Below are 23367 nucleotides of genomic sequence, written 5' to 3' on the forward strand. Positions count from 1 at the left end.
CAAAGGAAAGATCAAGGAGAAAGAGGAGGGAAAAGTTGCCTTGAGACTTGAGAGGCTTTGAGAGGCCAGTGATGATTTACAGGTGGAAGGGGTCGATATGGTTGGCGTGGCCCAGTGAGCAGAGACATCATGTCTGATTGTGTCAATTTTCTCTCTAAAGTAGGTGGCAATGTCTTGGCGGTAAAGGTTTTTGTGGGCAGAGCAGGTGTGGGGTTTAGAAGGGAGTCAATTGTTTAGAAGAGGTTGCGTGGGTTGGAAGCTTGGGAGGAAGTATATTTGCTTGGTGACAGTGAACCCAGTGTTAAAGATTTGTAGCTTGGCTTTGTAGTCCATGAAGTCAGTGCTGAGGCCAGAACAGTATTTTGTAGCGGTTTGGTGTGATTGTTGTGCCAGGGATGGGGGTTAGCATGATGGGGGTAGCAAAAGATGGCAGGGGCAACTTTATCCAGAGAAAGACTGTAGTTGAACTGAGGGGCAGTTTTATCCAGAGATGTGATTTAGAGAGGGTGGGGTGAACGTAAGGCAGTAAGAGAATAGGTTGTGGTCAAGCTTACGGATATCTCTCTGCCACTGGCCAGGTCTGGGATGTGGCAAAGGGGGGCAAGAGTTCCATATGTTGAAGGTGATAAGGTTGTGATCAGAGAAGGGAAATGGCAAATTGTCAAGGAAGGTGTGGTTGCAGAGTTTGGAAAATACCAGGTCTAAAGTGTATCCAGCGATGTGTGTGGGGCCGTTTATGAGGGGGTGCTGAGAAGTTCCTGGCTTTGCCTCCTTCCAGATGAAAGTAAAAACTGAGTGTGGGGGCATATGACAGCCTAATATCATAGTATGTAACTGTGCAAATATCAGGTCTTTGCGATTCTTAAAACTGTTTTTTCTTTTAGTGAGAAGCTGTGATGGCAGAGGCACAAGCAAGTTTCACGTTGTTGGAGTTATGAGCCGTCATGAAGTTTTTGTTTCTTCAGGGAAAGTCAGCAAAGGACATTCACACTGAGATGTCACAAATACTGGGGGAAAAGTGTCTATCCTACAGCACTGTCAAAGCCTGGATATCTCGTTTCAAGACTGGGCATTTCACCGTTGAAGATGAGCCCCACAGTGGGCGCCCCCCAACCTCAACCGACCCGGCAACCTGCGATGCTGTCCATGAGCTGATTATTGAGGACCGGCGAATATCCACAAAAAAGATAGCATAGATACTTGACATCTCACGGTAGCGTGTTGGGTTTGTTATCACCACTATCCTAGACATGCGCAAGCTTTCAGCGAAGTGGGTGCCGAAATGTTTGAACAGTGATCAGAAGAAGGAACGAGCTGAAGCATCCAAAGCCGTTTTGGCCCATTTTGAAGCTGCACAGGACTTTTTGGCTAGGTTAGTGACTGAGGATGAAACCTGGCTCCACATCTTTGATCCTGAAACCAAGGAACAGTCAAAGGAATGGCGCCACAGCGGGATCCCGCAGCCGAAGAAGTTTTGAACCCAGTCTGTTGGTGGACTACCTACCTCAGGGCTCTAGTATCACCGGACAGTATTATGCTAACCTCCTTGACCAGCTGAAGGATGCCATTAAGACGAAACGCCTTAGAAAGTTGACCAAAGGAATCCTTTTTTTACAGGACAATGCACTGTTTCCATTTGGTCCACCATCCCCCCTACTGAGCTGACCTGATCCCTTCCGACTATTATCTGTTCCTAAATTTGAAGAAACACCTAAAGGGGCAATGTTTTGAGAATTGCTGAGAGCTGAGAGCTGGTCAGCGGCAAGTAACAAGAAAGTTTCACGTCGTTGAAGAACACTTCTGCCCCAGTGTTTGTGACATCTCAGTGTGAATGTCCTTTGCTGACTTTCGCTGGGGAATCAAAAACGTCATGGCCCGTAGCTTGCTTGTGCCTCTGCCATCACAGCTTCTCACTAAAAGAAAAAACAGTTTTAAGAATTGCAAAGACCTGATATTTGCATAGTTATATACTAAGATATTAGGCTGTCATATTCCTCCACAGTCAAATTTCTATTTCATCTGGAAGGGGGCAAAGCCAGGAACTTCTCAGCACCCCCTCATAAATTGAGATTAGGAACAAAACTAACTTAGGGGTTGGCTTCAGGATCGCTCCAGGTGTAAAGCTACGTACACACTTCCAATTATTATCGTCGGAAAACGAACGACGAACGTTCCTGCACGATATACACGAACGATCGTATAGCACCGATCCTGCACAGAGGTAACGACACGATCGTTCGTAGATATTGTACACACAATAGATACGATCGTTTAAGCGATAGAGGAACTATGTGCACGACAGGAAAGTGAACGGACGTTCGTTCATCACGCATGCTCTGAACATGGACGATCAACGAACGACCATACACACGAACGATGTTCAACGATCGTCGCCCAATCCGATCCGCCGGTCCGGTCGTTCGTTTCCAACAATTTTCCTCGTTCGTCGGCGTCGTTGGTTACTTTTTTACGAACGATTTTTTGCCCAATCGATCGTTCGTCGTTCGATTGGAACGATAAGAAAATTGGAAGTGTGTACGCACCTTAATACAGGATTTGTGTCAATATTTCAGTATGTATCCATGGGGCAAATGAATTGGGGAAAGTTTTTAAACCCTGACAAACTAACCTTATGTTACCATATTAATGATCTTTAAAGCAGCTTTTATAGTCATAATAATGATCATTAAATCAACTTTTAAAGTCATACCTCTACCATTTAGAAACTTCACCTGAAGGCCAAATACAGCTTTTCTTTTTTTACTTTGAAGGAGGGCCCCATGGTATACCTACTGAAATATTGACATTGAATTTTAAAAAGTAACAAAATAAAATATGTACTTTTCTCTGAAATAATATTAGTTGTTTTAATAAAAGCACGGGTCAATGAAGAAAAAAACATTTTCTGTGGGTATTTTGTTTCCTTGACTTAAAAAATATTTCACATTGGTAATATTAGCAATGGCAAAAAGTATGGAAAAGTAGGAATGGAAATATTACTATGATTCATGGGGAGTACACTGGAGTAATAGCTGCAATACGAGGCATACAAGACCTGAAAGGGTTAAGAGCGCTCTGCTGAGTGGGGGCTGGGCCTGACAGCGTTTCCACGTCTCCTAGCAACTGGAACTCACATGTCACGTGATGGCCAGCAAGCGTTCTTACAAGTTCTGTCAGCTTTAATGGAGAACATTACTTATTAATAACATACGGTAGAGAAATAACAAGATCAGACATGGCTGTATACGATACTCTCTTAACTGGACCAGCACTTCCACGCAGCAACATGACAACACAGAATCCATTTATTAAATATAATCCATATTCAACTTCTCCTGATATGTCTGGATACTGCTTGAACCCCCTCCGTGATGACATGCCTCTGGTGGATCCGTGCTCAGGCTTCATGAGTGCTGGAGCTGATGCAGATTTAAGACCCGGGACAGGCAGGAAAATTCCATGTCTGGTTGATCGAACTGATGTGAAGCCCGGGCACAACGATCCGAGGGAGCAGAGAAAAAGGTGTAAAACAGCGCCACCTAGTGGACTTGTCAGCAGTTACACACAGCGCAATATCTCTAGCCAGAGATTTAAGGATGAAGAATATTTAAAGGATCTGATCCACAAGGAGGGAACAAAATGGAATTCTGTAGCCAGATCAGATGCTGCACTCAGAGCAAAGCTGGGAGGTATGGCATGTGTAAAACAATACAGTGCTTATCAATAAATGATCTATAACTATTTGGGTTTTCTCACGAATGATTTCACTTGTCATTTCCATTTACTGATGAGGTAGGAAAATAAATATGTTGTAATGAGAGCTGAAACATTATTCTAGTGGCAAATCACTGGGCTTGGTAAATAGGTGTTAAATAAAAATGAGTAGCTACATTAAAGTAAATGTAAACCCTAACCAAATGGCATTGATTGCAGAAGCATTGTGTAATAGAAACAATTAGTATATTTTAAATAAAATGCTTGTTTTATCTTTTATTGTATTTTCATGCTCTTGTTCTCTTGCAGCCACTTGATAACCACCTCCTGTCTACATGCATACATTCCAGGGATGGCTGTATTGCATTTTGAATAGTGACAGCAGGAAACCAAGCTTTGGTGATATGTTCTAAAAGGTAGTTTTTATTGGAAGCTCAAGCTTGAGCACAACTGGCCCCAAGACATTTAGTCAAATTTAAAGGACACGTCTTTTTGAAAGTTAAAAATGAATGAGCAGACAGGTTCTTTATTGCAGAAGCCATTGGCTATGTCTCCTCTGCAATAAAATTAACTTTCCTCCAGTTCGCAATTATTTAAAGCTTCCTCAGAATTTTCATTTTACATAAAAGGGTAGACAACCTTTTTTTTTCAAGCTAAAATTCGTTTTGTTTGTGTTTTCTTTTACGTGCAACAACCTTTTTTTAAAAAAAATTCTCGATCGCCTAGGCCCGAGCACGGATCGACTTCTCTGCAGGATTGAAGGTAAGTGCGTTTTTTTTGTTTTGGGTTTTACTCACCTCTCCTCACTCATTCAATTCTCCTCCAGGTTCCTGGGATCCAGGCTGAAATGGCAAATCTTCATTTATTCCTGGTAGCCAGCTATGCCAGGATCATGCAAAGCTGCATGCACAGCTCAGTGTATATTACAGAAAAGATTGCCAACAAACAGATCAGTTTGATTTATTGCAGAAGAGACATTGCCTGTCCCTTCTGCAATAAAGAACCTGCCTGCTCAAAGTTTTATTGCCGCTCAGCAAAGTCACTGTGATAAATTTATATTGTATTTGTTACTTGTACAAATCAATTCCAGGGTAGCCAATTTCAGCTTCAGATTTAGGGGGCCTCAAGTGTGACCCCTGATGTCACCAAGGGGCTGCATATTATTTTCAGGGACATGGTATAAGGGGATAGTTAGAGACTGTAAACATGCTATATGAGTTGTTGGAGATTGGGGACATGCTTCTGAGATCAAGGGATATGTTACACGAGACTGCTAGTGATCACTGCTATTATATCCCTTTACAAATGAATGCTTCCTCATTTCTGCTTTCTACAGCCTCCTTACAAAATACTTGTATTACATTTGATATCTCTTAGCAAGATCCATTATAGAAGATTAGATGAAAAAACAGAGAGAAGGTATGGATGGCACAAAAAAAAAAGTAAGATTGTGTTAATGATTGCTTCCTTCACTGGTTCAATAAGTACAAAACCAGAGGTCTCTGTAGTAGTCCCACTGGCTGCACAGTGAGTGCCAAATGGCCGCATGTGCCCCCTGGGCCAAAGGTTGGGCACCAAGGCTCTAAACAGATGTATGGAAGCACAAAATGGATGTGCAATTAAATGGTGGGGAGATACTTTTTTACCTTAATACTAGTGAGTGGAAAATCAGTGCTTCTTTTCCTGTCTGTGTAGATTGTCACCTAGCAATCAGAATGCACTTTCCACTCTAGGGTAAACACAATAAACAAACAAACAAACAATAAACAAACACAAGTTTTTCCTTAGAAGTATTACTGGGTAGCTATGTAAAGGCAAGGTAAGTAAGATCGGCCAAACAGACAGAGGAAATATAAAATGCACTTTATTGAATATTTTGCAATATAAACAAACCTATGGTTACAGGTTCTGAGATATTGGATGTTACAAACAAGGTGAATGCAAATAGGGAAATTTCAAATACAAACGGGATAACAGTTTCCAACAATAGACACTAGGTGGCGTCTAAGGTTTGCCTGAAACACTTGGCAAACTGCACTCAGTTCAAATAGCAAATGTCACCTAGCTGTATATAGTTTTAGAAGTCTGCAAGCTCCTTATGATGTGTCTCCCACAGTTGGATGCACACGGTGGATTGCACAAACGCTTGCACAGTGGGTATTTGGCCACCACACTGGAATTCTAGGGCAGTGACAGCCGACAGAATACACCTGATCACAGTAGCTGAGTCTTTCAGGAACCACTCATGCTATTCTGGCACATGGCTGCCCGAACGCCATATTGACTGGAGGTGACCACACTAATCTGGCTGTAGCTCACATGCTAAGCTACTGCTGCCTCATCAGATCAGGTCACACTGGCCTCCTCCCCCCTGTACTCCTCAGCATTTATCACTTCTAGGCTTGTCCAACATCCCTGGGAATTCTGGGTAAAGCAAATAAAGTGGCCAGCACCAATACCACAATTAAAAGGGCCACTCCTGTCAGTGGGGCCAGCACCTCTACCTTTGACACTCCTGCATTCTGGGGTGCTGGCCACATATACACGTTTTTGTTATTGCCATTAGTAAAGGCCTCTAGGTATTGCCATTAGTAAGTATTAATGCACTTAAAATGTAGTGTAAATCTATATATCCTATAGAAAATCTTATAAATTTCTAATCTCTACACCATCTGGCCATTTATTACAGAAAGTCTGCAGAGATCCATATTGGCACCTCTAAGTCCATTCATTATTTACCAAGGTATTTACAGACCCTGATGAAGGGCACTTTGGTTAACACCCCCCCTCCAACCCAAAAGCATTGGCTATATTTTTGTTGTTGCACAATAAATAGTAGGCACTTCTATCAAATGGGTTGTTGCTGATTTCTACATTATTTTACTAGTGCAGAATAGGCAGTTGACTATTTGACAGGGTTATAACATATGGTATACTGTGGGCAACACAGGGGCTTAGAGGTAGTATTCTGGCCTTTGCATCGCTAGCTCCCAGGTCCAATGCCTATCTGCATGGAGTTTGCAGGTTCTCCCTGTGTTTGCATGAGTTTCCTCCAGGTACTCCGGTTTCCTCCCACATTCCAAAACTATTAGATTAGTTAGATTGATTCCCCCCCAAAAAAAATTACCTCAGACTGTATTAAAGACATATGACTATGGTAGGGACATTAGATTGTGAGCCCCTTGAGCCCTCAGTTGGTGAAATGACTATGGACTTTGTAAAGTGCTGCATAATATGCCAGTGCTAAATAAATACTGCGTAATAATAATAATAATAATATTATATAACTTGTGATGGAATTATATATACCAAGAGGGCTCCTTTTTATTTTATATTTATTTATAAGTTATCTACACTGAAAATAGCTGACAGATAGAGTACTATGTTTAAAGGTGGTGGCTTTTGCAAAAGTTATATTTACAATAAAGAAAATATCATAGCAAGACATCATCAATATGTGCTACCAGTGAACCTCTTAAACTAATAAATCTGGCCCAGTATGTCATACAGTACAATTTCTAATAATAAATACACAGTGAGCACATCTCAATAGGGTTCAAACCTAATGCTTTTGTAAATGACACATCTACATCTGTACTTGTTCCATTTTTCATCTAAATATTGTGATATATTATAATGTGTTTATTTTAGTTTATATAATACCATATCAATAACATTTTTAGGGTGGTTGTGTGGATCAAATTTTTTTTTGACAGATGTCAATATTTATTTTCACAGGGTGGACCAGTAATGTGAAAGTAATTCCTCAAGTGACAAATGGACATGGCAGTCCCTTATTGCCGAAGTTTATTCTTCAGGTACATGCATTTTTTTTTTTTTAATATTTTTATTGAGGTACAACAATACTCAGGAAAAACAGAGTAAATACATTAATAACAAAATGACAAAGAAATTACAGAACTAAACAGAAAATTCAACATTGTAAAGTTGGCAGTTGAATACATTCTGTATCCATTAAAAAGGAACAATAAAATAACTGTCAGTACAACAGAGTCTACTGTCAATTTATTGTTTGCCAGTAGTACACAGCTTTTATAGTTAGGAGTTAGGGAGGTAGAGGTGAGGGGAAGGGGATTTTGCCCAGATAATAGGGGGTCTGTAAATTGGTGACGAGAAAGCTCTTTATACAGAGATTGATGGGGGGACCACCTTCTAAGACTAAGGAGCCTTAGCGGTTGTTCTTTTGTGGGGTTTTGCTTTCTTTGGAGTAGGAGTCCTCAAACCATTTCATTTTAAACAAGTACTGGAGCTTTGTAAGGAACAGCTGGATCGGGGGGAAGTCAGTGGATATCCAACAGTGGAGAATGGATTTCCTTCCCACTGCAGATAAAAAAAGTAACAACTATTTGGCACCACGAGAATAGCGGATACCGTCTCGATCTACCATACCAAATATTGCCCAAAGAGGTAAAAGGTAAAAAACTGACCAGGTGCATTTTGATATAACGGGCAATTTGTCTCCAAAAACGTTTGATTAGTGGACAGTCCCAAAAATTGTGAAAAAGATCAGCTTGAGGTGCACCACATTTGAGGCAGTTATTAGACTCTGATAGACCCATGTGGTGCGCTCAGGATGGAGAGATATATGCCCTGTGGAACAGTTTGAAAAACATCTTTTGGTACTGAACCGATGGCACCGCTTTCCAGGACACTCGTATCATTTGCAGCAGAGCTGATGATTCTATACTAGAGAAATGTTGACACAAACCCACCAGGCCCGTGGCCATAGAATCGTAATCTATGGTTTCCTTGAAAAATCTGTTAAATTTACATATCGCTTTACAGGGGGACAAGCAACATGGTGTCTAGAGGATTATGCCAATCTTTGGCCGAAATGTAAGGAGTGATATCATCTTGGTCTATTGAAATATGATTTGCTTGCTCCAGGTTGGTTTGTGTGTGGAAAACAAATGTAGGGCCACCGACTTATCCAGGATAATTGAGTATCCAGATAAGGGACGGAAGCGAGACAGAAGGTTCATAATGATTGGCAGGGAGGAAGTGGGGTTAGAAATGAAGAGGAGGACATTGTCTGCCATAAGTTTAATTTCGGTACTGCCGAAGGTAATTACCTTAAAATGTGGGTTGGACATGAGAAGACGTATGATAGGGTCTAGGGCAATATTAAAAAGGAGTGAAGACAAGGAGCAGCCTTGATGAGTGCCACCCTGCATACATAAAGGTTGGGACAGCTGGTTGTTTACTATCAGGGAGATTGTGGGGTTCGTATATAAGAAGCGGACACAGATAGAAAAATTAGATCCAAATTCTCTTTGTGCCAATAGAGCAAATAGGTGGAGCTATTTCAACTTTTAAAAAGTTTTTTCTGCATCAAGACTTAGAAAGGGCATTATTCTTTTTATAGGGAAGTGTGGTGGCTGTCATCGCTGTTCTAATACCTTTAGAAATATGCCAGTTACGGATGAAACCCAGTTGCTGCTCCGTGAAAAGGGAAGGGAGGATAGGATGGAGGCGGTTGGCCATGATTCTTGCCATGATTTTGTAATCTGTGTTTAATAAAGCAATGGGTCTATAGGAAAAAGGTGATTCAGGGTTTGTAAAAGGTTTGGGAATGAGGGATGTGGGGGCCTCATTAAAGGAGGGAAAGAGAGAGCTGATTGAGGAGGATACCATTGAAGATCTCTTTTAGTAAAGGGGAGAGATATGGTTCGAGGGGATTATACATTTCTGCAGGTAAGCCATCCGGACCTGGGGTCTTTCCCATGGGAAGCTTGCGGATGACTGATTCAATTTCAGACAGTTCAATTGGGGCATTAAGAATTTCCTGCTGTGACGTAGATAGGCAGGGTAGTTTGGCCTCCTGCAGCAGAACGTTCAAGTCCTGTTGGTTAGGAGGCTGGGCCGAGTACATTGAGGAGAAATGTTGTTCAAGGAGCCGCAAGATGTCAGGTTGGGTGTGGTACCTGGTCCCTAGAGTTGGGTCTCGTAGGGTGTGTATTGCCCTCTTAGGCCCATTGTTCCCCAGCTGCGGGGTTCCTTACCCGCCAAGGGTCTAATAGGGGAAGGTGGTTAGAAATTTAATGAACTGGGGACGGGCTACCAGTTCTTTTAGAGGTGGAAGGGTCTAATTTTTTTATACAAGATGCTATTAAAATCCCCTGCAATAAAAAGATTTGGTTAGCTCCCTTCTAGAAGAAGTTTTAGTATATGGTCAAAAAAAAAAACCATAAAATGAGTATGTTGCGCCCTGGATGTTCACCCTTAATAAAATAAACCAATAACCAGTGTCTATGTATGAGTCAAGAACTTGGAAAGGTAGGGATTTACGGATCAAGATCGCCACTCCACGCTTTTTTTGGAGTAAGAGAAAGTATTCACTCCCCCCACCCAGGACCAAGGCATTTGCAGTGTATGTCCCACCTTCAAATGGGTTTCTTGAAGAAACACCAGGTCGGGACGGTAAGTGCGCAAATTTGAAGTGACATTACGCCTTTTGATGAGGGAGTTGAGGCTTCCCACATTCCAAGTCACAGTTTTGAGAGTAGATGAAGTGACAGGTGGGGGGTTGCAAGCATTAGGCGGTATAGTCAACACCATTTACCTAGGAGCAAAAATAGGGGTGGCAGTGGGTGTGTCAAATAAAAGTGGCCTGTCCCAGGCTGCTGAGACCCTCAGTGGGATTAGGGGAAGGGGGACCACTCCAAAATCTAACAACATACAATAGGCTCAAACAATTCTTTGTTAAAAAAAGTGTGGACAAAAAGAAGATCAAAATAGCCATACTACGAGAACTTATGCGAAATAGGAACAGAGAGGCAAATCAAACAGGTACATAACAGTTACATAATCATTAGTCATACAAAAAGAAGGGTATTGTGGTACACTATAAATACAAAATGCCAATTGAAAAATCGAGGCAGTTCCTGAGAATAAACTACGACAATGAGGTTACAAGGCTTACAGGGAACTGTTTAGTGAGGCTGGTGAACCATAATTTATTTTAAATTTTTTCCCACTCTTGTACAAGAGAGGAGGAGAATTTACTTTCCCATAGACAGGGAAGGCCTGTATCTTCAGTAAATCAAGTGACTTATTGAGGGGGATGAAAAAAAGCCTGATTTACCCTTGGGGGATAAATTGCATGTATAATGATGTTCTGTACCTTTCCAGGACTAAATGGATTTTGACCACATCCCAATTTAAAGTAATGTACAAACAACATCAAAGAGGTTTCCTAAAGGATAACTAGCCAAATAATTGGACTTTAAAGGTCAGAATTAGGCAAATTTCTTCATCCACAATTATAAAACCAAATACAGTTTTGTTCAAAATCACTTGTTAAAATGTACAATACAATATAAATAAAAACAAGATAGAAGTACAGCACTAATGTAAATCTCCTTGTGGAAAACTTCCTAAATGAGGTAATCCAAGCTTATATGCGTTTTGCGGAGACTAAGTCTGCTTCCTCAGGAAGAGGAGATATCTATATGAGTGATGGTGGTCACCTGTAAGCTCTTCTCTCATAGATTGTTAAAACAGGACGCACCGGGAGTAAGGCACAAGGTATATAAGCATCCCAGGGATAAATGGTTCAACTTTTAAGATGTTGCTCCCAAAAATTTAGTTTTTTGATGCAGGAATGGAGAGATTTAGAAAATACAAAACACTAATAACCAGGTGGTTGCATGGTTACCTGTCATGTAAAGAAAAAAGGGACATTAAAAGCCTTAGGTCACATAGTGGGATATGATCCCTGAGCCATAGCCAGGAGCTTTGACAATTTATGTAACCCAAAGAGAGGGGATAATGGAAGGAACCAGAATTACAATTTGGGGATAAATTGCATTTTGACTGGAGGTGCAAGACAGTAATATTAAAACAATTGCATAGTTACCCATCATGTACAAAAGAGGGTGGTGAGGGAAGCTGTAGCAGTGTTCAGGTAGCCATGTCAGGTGCGAATATCTCCTGGAAAGGAGGTAGGGCCAGGTAGGTGTCATCAAAAAACATAGGTGCCCCATTAATGGAGAGCGAAGCGGATGTTGCGCTCCATGAGAAATTTGCAGGCCGGAGGAAAGGCTTGTCATTGTTGTTCTATAGCTGTTGAATAATCCTGAAAAATCAGGATTTTGTGTCCCTGAACCACGAGGAATGCCAAGCATCGGGAAGCTCAGAGGATAAATTCCTTGTCTGCTGGATGGAAGAATCTTGCAACAACCGCACAAGGTCTGGACCCAGGAGGTGGACACGTTTAATGGCACGTGGAGGAAGAGGGTCCATTTGCAGAGCCTGAGGAATGTCCACTGTGATCAAGCAGACCAGGTCAACAGGTTTGTAAGATTCCGGGATGCCAATCAAGTGAAGGTTGGCTTGATGATGCTTGTTCTCCAGGTCTTCATATTTGTCGGACAAGGAAGCGAGGAGGAGCTGATGGAATGCGATAGTGGTCTGATGCTCGATGGCTTGGTCCTCCAGGTCACTAATGCACTGCTCAAGCTGGTCGTGTTAGAGACAATTTGCTCGAGGGCCAATTCGACCGAGGAGGATTTTTTATCAAAATATGGTAGAAGAATGTTGGAGACTTCTTGCGCGGTGGTACAGCGGGATTGTTGAGAAGGTTGAGTGGAGAAATCCAAACATGTAGTCTCAGTCGGGGAGGATGAAGCCTCCGAGTCCCGAGTAATAGAGGAGGTAGATGTACCATTATGATCTGGTGACCATGGAGCTGTGCGGGGCTTATTCTGTTTTCCCATTCTCACCGGTGTAGTACGTGAAATATATTTGTACATATCCTGAGGATGCTACCATGCACGGTGGCATATTAGTTGGTATGCTGGTAAGGAAGATGGCGAGAGGTACCAGCAGGAGCCACTAGCAAGTAGGATAGCAACGGTATAGTGAGGGCTTGCAGGCAGGGTAGGAGCTGCAACCTTCACTAATGTTCCCAGAAGGGTTTTGGTAGTGTTGTGAAATCTGGTTTCAGGTGAAGAATCCCACAAGAAGGGATTCAGGATGTCCTTGCACAGCACATAAAAGAGTAGTCTGTGGAAGATATGCTGACCGCAGCACCGTGGAAAGGTGGAACAATACTGTGTCCCAGGTTGCTGTTTGAGGTGACAGGGAGGAAGAGCAGGCAAAAGTGGATTTGTGATGTGAAATTCTTTCACTGGTGCTCCGGCCACGCAGTCAAGATGGCCGCCACTCAAATATGCCGGGAACAGTGAGCACCTGTGAGTTAAGGACATGCTGTATCCCTGCTGATGGCTCCAAACACCTCTCACACCTCTGCACCCCTTATGGACCAGGGAAAATTTTACATTTCTACCATAGGTCTGTTTATTCAACAATAAATTTGCCATTGAATAACATAGTCATAAGACAACAAAGTGATACATGTATCTTATATGCAACTCACTAATTTTTTAAGGCTTTTTTCAGACTTGTAGTAAACCACAGCGTTGTATCACATCCTCAACCATGCTCCTAACAGTTTTCGTTCAATTGTATGGGAGCGTTTGGCAACCACTTTGTGCAAGTGTTTGCACCTAGGTTGAATTTGCATTGTGGTGGCGTTGCGCCACTGTTTCTGGAGTGACAAGTTGCTTCTGCCTGTGTGGTTGCTCTTCCTTTTCTGGAGAAAGAATCACACCACTACCGTAAACGCCAGGGCAACATATGCAAACGCATCGACCTGCGGTGGGGTTTCTTTTCCTGGAGGATTAGAAACAGTTTGCTATATGCCTGGGAGCAACTAAGTGTGTTTTTTTGACTGAAATTCTGAAAGGGAACTAAAGCACATAGATGTTGATCATCACATTAGCAGGCCTACCCATGATCGTTGGCATCACCTCTGATAAAGGTTCCTGTAGCCAAAATGCAACCGCAGGTAGTCCGTAGGAACTTCATCATTTATAAACTTCTTTTACAGACTCAAAGAGGCATTGTGCTGTGTGGAAGGGACATAGTGGAAGAGGGCAATTAATGTAATGGGCAGGTGGTATTCTTTTACCTAAACCCCTAGTTTTTTACATCAAAGGAGCTGTCTGTTTCAACAAGCAATGAGCTGAAAGCCATATTATTTAAAAAAAATAGACACCTGTTTTGACAAAATACATTGTCTTTTTAAGTCCCAGGAGTGAACTATTTATGTTTAAAGTGTACAAAAAAGCTGCACTTTTTGAAGATACATTTTTTGCATGTTTTTACTAAATTCTTTTGCTGTCCAGGGAGATGCAAATTTGTCAAAGAGTAGTTCTGTTCTTACAAATAAACTGAGTATTTTAATCCCAAGAGCTAAGTAGTTATTTTGAAACCCCTTGTAATAAAATCTTTCTGTTCTGTTTGAAGCATTGCCGTTTAGTCCCAAGAGATATTAATTAGCTTCCAAAAGCTGTCTGTGTAGGAAAAATAGAGGTTTGTTTTCAATGAATACAATGCTATTTTCAGCCAAAGAACTGACAATGTACTGTATTTCCTAATTTAACATACTAAAGGTTGCATTTTTTTAAAGAAAGGTCTTTGTGCTGACAACTTATTTCACAACTTAGTGTTTTGCATCTTGTAGTATTCTGACTAAAATAGAACTAAAATAGAGAGGATTTGTCAAAATACCTTACCTATTTGTTTTAACAGTTCCAAGAGCTGTCAGAATATTTTTGTAGCTCTCTGTAGTAAAAACTTCAGTTCAAAACAAAAAAATAGAGGTTTAGGTCTGAATGCCATGAATTCCTCTCAGAGTTCATTCTGAGGTTGCAAGGAATTTCTTGAGCTGTGGCTGACCCCAGTTTGGCTGATCCCTATAGTTCTGGGTCCAGTGACACTTGTCAGAGCCAGCAATGTGACACTCATTTAGTAGGGGTTCCCTGAGACCTGAAAATTATTTGAGGGCTTCCCTTTGGGTAAAAAGGTTGAAAGAAGCTGCCTAAACAGCTTAAATTTTACTTGCCAATGATAACTTCCTACCTGTTTTGTCACTGAAGAGAAAATTACTTTTTAGTTTTCTGAAATTCCAATTTCAGAAAGTACAAGGGATTGCATGCCCCCTATGCTCCCCCTCACCTCTTAAACACTTAAAGCAGACCTACCACTGCTTCTTTTATAAGCTCTTTTTGCATTTTGTAAATTAAAAAGAATAAACATTTTTTATTATAACACAGTATTTATATAGCACGGACATATTACGCAGCTCTTTACAAAGTCATGTCACTAGCTGTTCCTCAAAGAGGCTCACAATCTATAGAACTAAAATGTATATTTGTGAAAGCATTTCTACTATACAGCGTTTTTCACACCTGCCTGAAACTTTTGCACAGTATTATATTTTTATTAAACCAGGATTTGTAAATATACACCAAAATCCTGCAAAGGGTTAGGAAGGTAACAGATCCTGAGGTGAATGTGACAGTCACCCAATGACACAAATATGTATATATATAATATCACTGCTCAGCTGTTTTCCCTCTGAAAGTTAGGCTGCAAATCATCCATGAGATTAAAGTGATGGCCATCTCCCACCAAATATTCTGCCCAGCAACGATTATTATTATTATTATTATTATTATTATTATTATTATTATTATTAATAATAATAATAATAATAATATTAAACAGTATTCATATAGTGCCAACATACTACACAGCGCTGTACAATAAATAGGGGTTGCAAATGACAGACAGATACAGACAGTGACACAAGAGGAGGAGGGGATCCTGCCCAGAAGAACTATGACAGCCTGTTACCTGAAAGAGAATGGGACGAGACAGAAATTAGCCCAAGGAGACCTTTAGCTACTTCTAGCTTCAGGTAGCAGCTACATTAAAGGAACATAAAAAAACTGACACAACAATTAGTTTGAAGGGGGGGTACCAGGGGCAACAATCGCATAGTGCAACTTTTCAGTTTTTTAAAACCTTGACAGAATGATCCTGAATGCACCGAATGTAAGGGAAGGCAGACTAGGGTACATGGTATGCAGCCTACCAGGTAATTAGTCTAAGTTTTGGTATGGGAATGATATGTTTAAGGTAAAAATGGCCAGGTTCATGATAAATTTACATATATATTGATTGACTGTGACTGCCTGTATAAATATTTCCAAAACATAGTATTTCGAATATTTTCATATTTTTTTTATTTTATGTTTTTGTAAATATTCTAAACAGCATTCAGACGATTCTTGTTCAAGAGATACCTTGGTCCACAAATTTATGTACACCTCCTCTACACAAAGGTAAGAAGATTTATTTCATTTTAAATGTTTCCCCGGGTTTATCTCCACTTTTGTTAAAAAAAATAGCAATACTCCCTCATTGATCTGTGTACATTTCAAGGTTTTAAAAAGACTTTGTTACAGAGCCTTACATTTTTTTTGTAAAGGAACAGCAAATCTACCATCAATGCAACCACCTAAACAGAGCTCAGTGTTTTCATTGTGAATTGCTGTAGTGTCTGTCTGGTTTTAGCAGGCAAGCCTTAGGGAGTATATTACTAAAAATGTCATTTCTTTTACAGGATATGTCTAAAATGTAAATTGTATTTTAGAGTGAGATTTTAGGGTTATATAGTATTTTCATGTTAAATTTGATTTGGATTTATTTAAATCTCCAGTATGCCTAGAAGTCCATTTCTAAAATAGTTGATGATTAGGCAGTGATTTGGTAAATTTTTTATTTATGTGTTCCCTAAAATTTTGTTTCCTGAAATACATTGAATGTGGATATCTGTATATTAGCTGCACTGCTGTCAGTCTAACATTTTACATTTACTACCAGGAGGTAACAACAAGATTAAAGTTTACCTTATTGCAATTGGGAGGCTGGCAGTGTGAATGGTGCTCAAACAGTGTTTAGTTTAGGGGTCTGACTTGATTCTGCATATGATGACAGCATAAATACATTTTTAGGGCTTCTTAGAAATGTACTATATATAACAACAAAAATTGATTTCAGTTTCTGTTTTAGTAACTAGAAAATTTAGCTAAACAGATTTCATATCTGTTTTTTTATTATCTAGTGTAAACTGTAGGATGGACCTATTTCTTGTGGTCTTTGCAAAATTTATGTAATAAAAAAATAGCTTAATCCTTAAATTATAAAGTGAATAAATTAATGTTGCGGGGTACCCTTGATAAAAATGAATACATTTACATCCTGCAGTTCATTAACCACAACACATTGGTGGTCTTTAAGAAGTCCCAAGAAGGGGCAAATATTATGACATAAATAGTGCAGTTTATGTGGATGTACAGCTGGATATAATGTCCAATCTTTACTCAGCAAAACCACTATATAATATTAGAAGCCTCCTACATATAATATGAAAGATAAGTTCTAATAGGCAACTTTTCTTTAGATATATTTAGAGACCCAGCAACATTGCTCACTAGCACCTATTTTATTGTATATCTTAAAAGTAATTTTTAGCAGCTATCTGATCCACACAAGGGCATGTTCTCTATATAACTTGTCTGCTCCACCTAAACTCTAACAACCACCTTTAAGCTACATGCACATGCTTCCCCTTCCCTACACCATAGTACAGAGCATCACCATTTGTACAGCATTTGTTCATTCTATTGTCAGTAAAGACAATCAATTATGATTATTTGCAGTTGCTAATATTGTAGGTAGCTTAAGATTTAATAATATAGGATATGAATTAGGAAGACATTGGAAGTTGTACAGAGAACTTGCATGAATAAGGGAAGGAGCTAAGAATTACCTATAAGATGTAAGATAGAAACTAATGGGAAGTGCTCGTAGATATAAATAGTAAATATACAAATACAAAAAATAAGACATGTATTATTCAGTATCCACACATACAGAAAAACAGCAGCCACTGAGAAGTACATCCGGCATACAGAGCAGAAGAAATACTGTGCAGTATTAAAGCACCCAACATATAGAACAAAAACTCTTCTAAACAGTGCTTTTTTAATAAGATAAGATGGTGATAATTTAATCTAGTATACAAATACAGCGACAAGGGATTACTACTATCCATACAGAAAAAGCAAATATCCCAAGATTTATACCAAACATTGAACAAAAGTAGTAGTACATAAATCAAGACTAAAGTTCTGCTTTGAAAATTTGTGATTTAGCAGAAATCTCAGTGAGGTTGCTCTGTGCTCAGCTGTCATCCGTTGGGAGGGTAACCAATGAGAGATGTGCAGGGGAGCAGAGCACAAAGTTCAGCCTTCATGGGAGTGGGACACAGGCAGCCCCATCCCCATCTGATAGCACAAGCTGGCATTTCTGTTTAAAAAAAAAGCTGCTTCCAAAATGGCTTTGCATGAGTGGACGTGTACAATAACGTCATGGGCAGCAACCCTGATAGCTGTGTGTGTGAATGCTGCATGTCATATTCTGCAGCCTTACAAATCCCTGTGTACAAACCTTAATATCTCCTAAACCGTATGTCATAATGACTTGAAATGTTCAGGGTGTACATGGGATACTCTTGGCTACTAGTATTATCAGCTTTAAAGAATTTCAAGATAACAGGGTAACAAATTTAAAAACCTATAAAAATACAACATTGGGGGTGCTTTTTTTAAAGAGAGTGTGTCTAAGCATCCTAAATTTAAAAAAATGCAAATTGGGGACCCCCAGGACCACTTACATAGCAAGGAGCATTGGGGTGGGGCCCGTAAATGTTTACCTACCTGTCACAAATCTATAACTGTCAAACTATGCTACCCTGTCTGCTTATTGTCTTTAAACCTCAATTTCTCTAGAGGGTCAGGATGTACAAAACTTGAAATATAGGTGCAAGTGGGGGCACCTTTGGCTAACTCCTCCTATGATTTAATTACTAATGTATCATTAGAACATAAAAAATTCTTCCCATCAAAATGGGCTGAGTTGCCCTGTTACACATTCCTGCCCACTTCTAACACTTGAACCCCAATTTCTCTAGAATGGGGAGGTGTAAGAAACCAAAAATGTGTGGGGAACATCTGTGGCTACCATCCCCTAAAATTTAATTAGACGGGTATGGACATGTGTAACAGGGAGGTGTGTTTTGAGGAACAGAATTTTTTTATGTTGTAATGATGCCATGGTGATGATGTTTCGGGGGGTGTAAGCCATAAGTGCCCCCCACTTGCACCTTTTTTTTTATTTCCCTGCACCTATACATTCTAGAGAAAGTATGGTTCAAGATAAAAAAGCAGAAAGGGTAGCATAGTATGACAATTATAGTTCTATGAAAGGTATGTATAAAATTAGGGGCCCCACCCCAATGCTTCTTACTATGTAAGTAACCCCTGGGTCCCACAATTTCATTTTTAATTATGGACCCATAGACATACTCTCTTTTTAAACAGCAACCACAAGTTCATTTTTCACAAGTTTTAAACTTGTGAGCCCTGTTTATTGAAATTCTTTAAAGAAATGTTAAGTATATTTTAAGTCATTATGACCAAGGGTTTAGAAGATATGAAGGATTGAACACAGCGAGTTGTTAGCCTGCATAAAATGACATGCCGCGTTCACACGCAGAGCTATCAAACTGCTGCCTATGATGTCATTGCACACTGTGGATAAACTTTACGGACATTATTATTATATATATATATATATATATATATATATATATATATATATATACCGTATTTTTCGGACCATAAGACGCACTTTTTTTCCTCCTAAAGTGGGGGGAAAATCAGGGTGCGTCTTATGGTCCGAATGCAGAGGTACAGGGGCATATTTTTTTTACTTACCTGTGTCCCCGCCGGTCCTCTGTCTGTTTTCCTCCTGTGTTCCATGATCAGCATTCATCAAATCAATCGGCGGCGCCTTCGTGGGCGGGCACAAGTGCCCCACTCTGGAACACAGGGGAACACAGGAGGAAAACAGACAGAGGCTGACAGCAGCCAGTGTCTGTGTTCCTCCTCTGTGTTCCCCTGTGTCCCAGCGTGCGGCACTTGTGCCCGCCCATGAAGGCAGCGCCGATTGATTTGATGAATGCCGATCGGCGCCGCCTTCATGGGCGGGCACAAGTGCCGCACGCTGGATCTCAGGGGAAATCAAATGAATTTTTTTTTCTTGTTTTCCCGTGCGGAAAACCTGGTGCGTCCTATAGTCCGGAGCGTCTAATGGTCCGAAAAATACGGTATATATATTTACTGCCATGGTGGTCAAGACTGAAGGGGAAATCCGCAGCTTCCTAGGAAATTTGTTTCACATCCCACATATCCCAATAGGCTGTGGGCTGCTCATTCTGAACATGCATCTTCAGAGAATCTCCTATAATGTAAAAAAAAGAAAAAAAAAAAGTGCTCAATCTCTTGCATGTGCAGTGCAAGGTGGCGTTGGTTTAACAGTGAGCATCAGAAAAAGAGGGAAGCTGAGCCAGCGTGAGTCTGCCGCCCACTTTTTGACCGCCCGGCTAAAGCTTCCCCTGACCCGGCAGAAAAAAATTTCTTGGGAGAACACTGGAATTATAGTCCAGAACACTGGAAGTATATGCATTTACTATGTAAAGTTACCTAATGAAATATAGAGAATCATACCCTTCTCACTCCAAAAAAGTAGTAGCATCATTACAAGTCAGTTTTTAAGGATTTTTTTTGTTGTGATTAGAAATTAGGGTTGCAAGATCTTAGCATGAGAAAACAGATCACGAAAATATTAGGACTTTTTATTAAGCCTTTTTATTCTATAAAGTGATTTTCAATGCAATGAGCAGTTTAAACAACATTGACATATTCTTCTAAGCTTCAGAATAGAAGAGTAGATGATTGTCCTAAATGAAAAAGAAAGAGATCCAAGAATTGCTGTGGTACACTTCTTGCCCCTTCCTAGACCTTTCCCTTCTTCCTCTATGTATCAAACCATCCTGACTGTAAAGCTAGTTTAGCTGAACAAAATGCTTTTTTATGAACATTATTTTTATTATGGTTTCACCTACATATTTATTTATTGTGAAAAGTGGAGAAATAAAAATGAGGCAGAAACTAGCATTACGGTAATCCCCCATTATTTCCTATTGATTATATCAGGGCATTGCTCAGCAGGTAACCAGTATCTTTCTGTTTCAACACAGCTGTATTACACATTTCCATAAGTGCCAGGCCAAACAAATGTTGCATAATTTATGTGACCTAATTCAAAGGTTTTTTTAGATAGTAACATTTTCTGAATTGTAAGTATTTATCAAAACCTAAAATGTGCTGTAGCAAGCATATTACTTTTGCTTTAACATCCATTAAACAAATGTGGAAAAATCGTCAATTAAAAAAGATCCAGTATTAAATAATGGATTTTCTGTATAAATACAAAACACATTCTCTATGTATAATTGGGAGATCCCTAAATTCCTAAAATACACCATAAATTAATCTATATGCTTAAGGCCTAAGGTAATTCTATTTATATATTGCCTTCCTTGGTGCTTCTTCCCCCCTCAAAGCAGACCTGAAGGTAAAATTTGAAAAAAATGTGAGCAGGCAGACTATTTATTGCAGAAGGGAAAATGTTTGTTCTGTAGGAAAACAAACTTACCGGCATGTTTACAGTCTGCATGTGCACAGCTCACTGTGCAATTCTGGCATATTTGACTGCCGTTTACATGAGTTATGTCATTCAAACCTGGCCTGTCAAAATGGCTAAAGATTCCAAACCTAGAAGGAGTGAAGAGAGGTGAGTTTAGCTGGGAACTTTCAAATAGGCAGGTAGGTTTATTTAATTGCAGAAAATGCATAGCCTGACCCTACTGAAAAAAAGGACATGACTGCTGCAATTAAAAAAAAATTAGTTAGTTGTGGAACTAAAATGTTAGTTCCACTTTAAATTGTAAATTATTTTTTTTAAAAGCTTTGCTACAGCTTCTCATTAATGCAAAACTTACAGTGTTCACTAAAGTTAGATTACACAGTTTTAGTTAAGGAAAGGAGCCTGTATCTGTGTAAGATAGCCTGGAGTTCTGCTTTAAGATATGCTTTGCTACTGGTATTAGCAGACATAGATGGTATTAGCAAAATACATACTTTTTACAGTCTAAATCTCTTCTTGAATTTTGTCTTGCTACTTGACAAAAATTACATTTTCATTTTAATAACCATATACTTTTTACTCCTTCTTATTGGTTAATTAATTGGTTAACTGTGTTCTACGGTAGATTGGTAACATTGGCTATGATTTTTTTAAATTTTCGCCCATCAATCCGGCTGTCAGATCATTCACAGCTATTGGAATCTCTACATATTGTTAGCTTCAATGCATATTAAAACTAGGACTCATTGAGCTGGATTTATTAAATCTCCCCAAAACTTAAGATAGACATTTATTGGAGAACCTAAGTGATCGATTTCTTTAAATATTTTGCTTTTTGGCAAATCTTTTTAATCCTGGATCAGATCCATTCCAGGTTCACTCTTGATAGTCTATTTTCTCCAGTCTTGAAGAGTCAGGCCCATTCTGTCATCTTCTGGGCATTTAATAAAAGAACACAGAAGTCACAATGGTTAGTAAACTCTGTATCTTCTAACAAACTGATGAATCTAGGCAGAAATGACATGGAAATAATTTATAAACACAGATCTTATTACTTGTTCTTAGCAAAAGGCTCAAGGGCAGCTCACAGGTTTAGTTGTCCTATTAACAACAATTCCACCTTAACAAATTCAACATAAAAATGCATCATGCAGAAATATTACTAGAGATTTTTTTATGATAAGATGTTTAAAAATGTTACTTTATCTTATCAGAATACACTTGTATTGTATTGTAAGGTATTGCCAAGCAGCAAATATTCTTTTTTTTTTTTTTTTTTGCTGTGCTATTTTTTTTTACTGTTAAAAAATCTAAATGTTCCCATGTGCCAAGTCTAAATGTTTTAAGTCATCTGAGTCTCTTGCCATCTTGCTGTAAAATTATGTACTGGGCTCTATCTATAAGGGCCAACCAGTTAAGATTAGTTTTAGTTAGAATTCAATATATTTACCTGCTAAGGAGAATGTAGTCTACTCATTTACTAGAGACTTTATTATCAACATTAGAGACTCATCAAGATTGTATCCTTACAATTTACTGTGGATTGCTGTTACCGTAGTTGATGCAACCTATGCACTTACTGCAGGCTAACATCACACAGCCTGTAATGACCTTGCAGATGGTAATTTTGTCCATGGCCTAGTGCATACAAGGGCTGAGACAAAACTCCAGTGCTATTGTCTGTCATATATACAGTAAAGATAAAAGGGGGGGGGGGGGGGGGTTGTACCTTCCTGCAAAACTAAAAGCCTTTTTTTAAAGTTTTTGTTTTATTATAAATCAGACGTTACCATGCTATACTGTAGCGGTAAACACAAACTCTCTACAACTACAAATAATTGTGCTAGGAGCTGGACTGATACACTTTAATGTACCACATTATTCTCCAAATTGTTTGTTTCACTGAACCATACATCACAGATATTTTAAATATGAATAGTTAATCCAAAAGTAGTAAGGAATAACTGAACTTTTAATGTATTTGAAAATTCAACTAAAAATTAATTTTCACTTTGCATTTATTTTACCATATTAAAGTTAATGTTTTTTAATTGCATAGTGAACACAACGTAAAGTCCAAGCACACTAGCCCTAAACCTATGTCTAAAATGTATCTTTAAACTTAATGTTTAACTTCAACTGTATGGTAAAATTGAACTTAATTTC

The 23367-nt window shown here is 39.4% G+C and overlaps 1 protein-coding gene across 2 annotated transcripts in view; it reads left to right on the forward strand.

Annotated features, from left to right (window-relative positions):
- The first annotated feature begins 3144 nt into the window (after positions 1 to 3144).
- Positions 3145 to 23367, forward strand: part of SPMIP7 (sperm microtubule inner protein 7) — a 37961-nt gene continuing 17738 nt past the window's right edge. For both annotated transcript variants that reach the window (XM_072412102.1, XM_072412103.1), the window contains exons 1-3: positions 3145 to 3689; positions 7453 to 7532; positions 15862 to 15929. In XM_072412102.1, the coding sequence (XP_072268203.1) occupies positions 3236 to 3689; positions 7453 to 7532; positions 15862 to 15929 (602 nt within the window). In that variant the 5' untranslated portion in view covers positions 3145 to 3235. The remainder of the gene's footprint in view (positions 3690 to 7452; positions 7533 to 15861; positions 15930 to 23367) is intronic.

This window comes from Pyxicephalus adspersus, chromosome 5 (genome assembly GCF_032062135.1).
Source record: "Pyxicephalus adspersus chromosome 5, UCB_Pads_2.0, whole genome shotgun sequence".
NCBI lineage: Eukaryota > Metazoa > Chordata > Amphibia > Anura > Pyxicephalidae > Pyxicephalus > Pyxicephalus adspersus.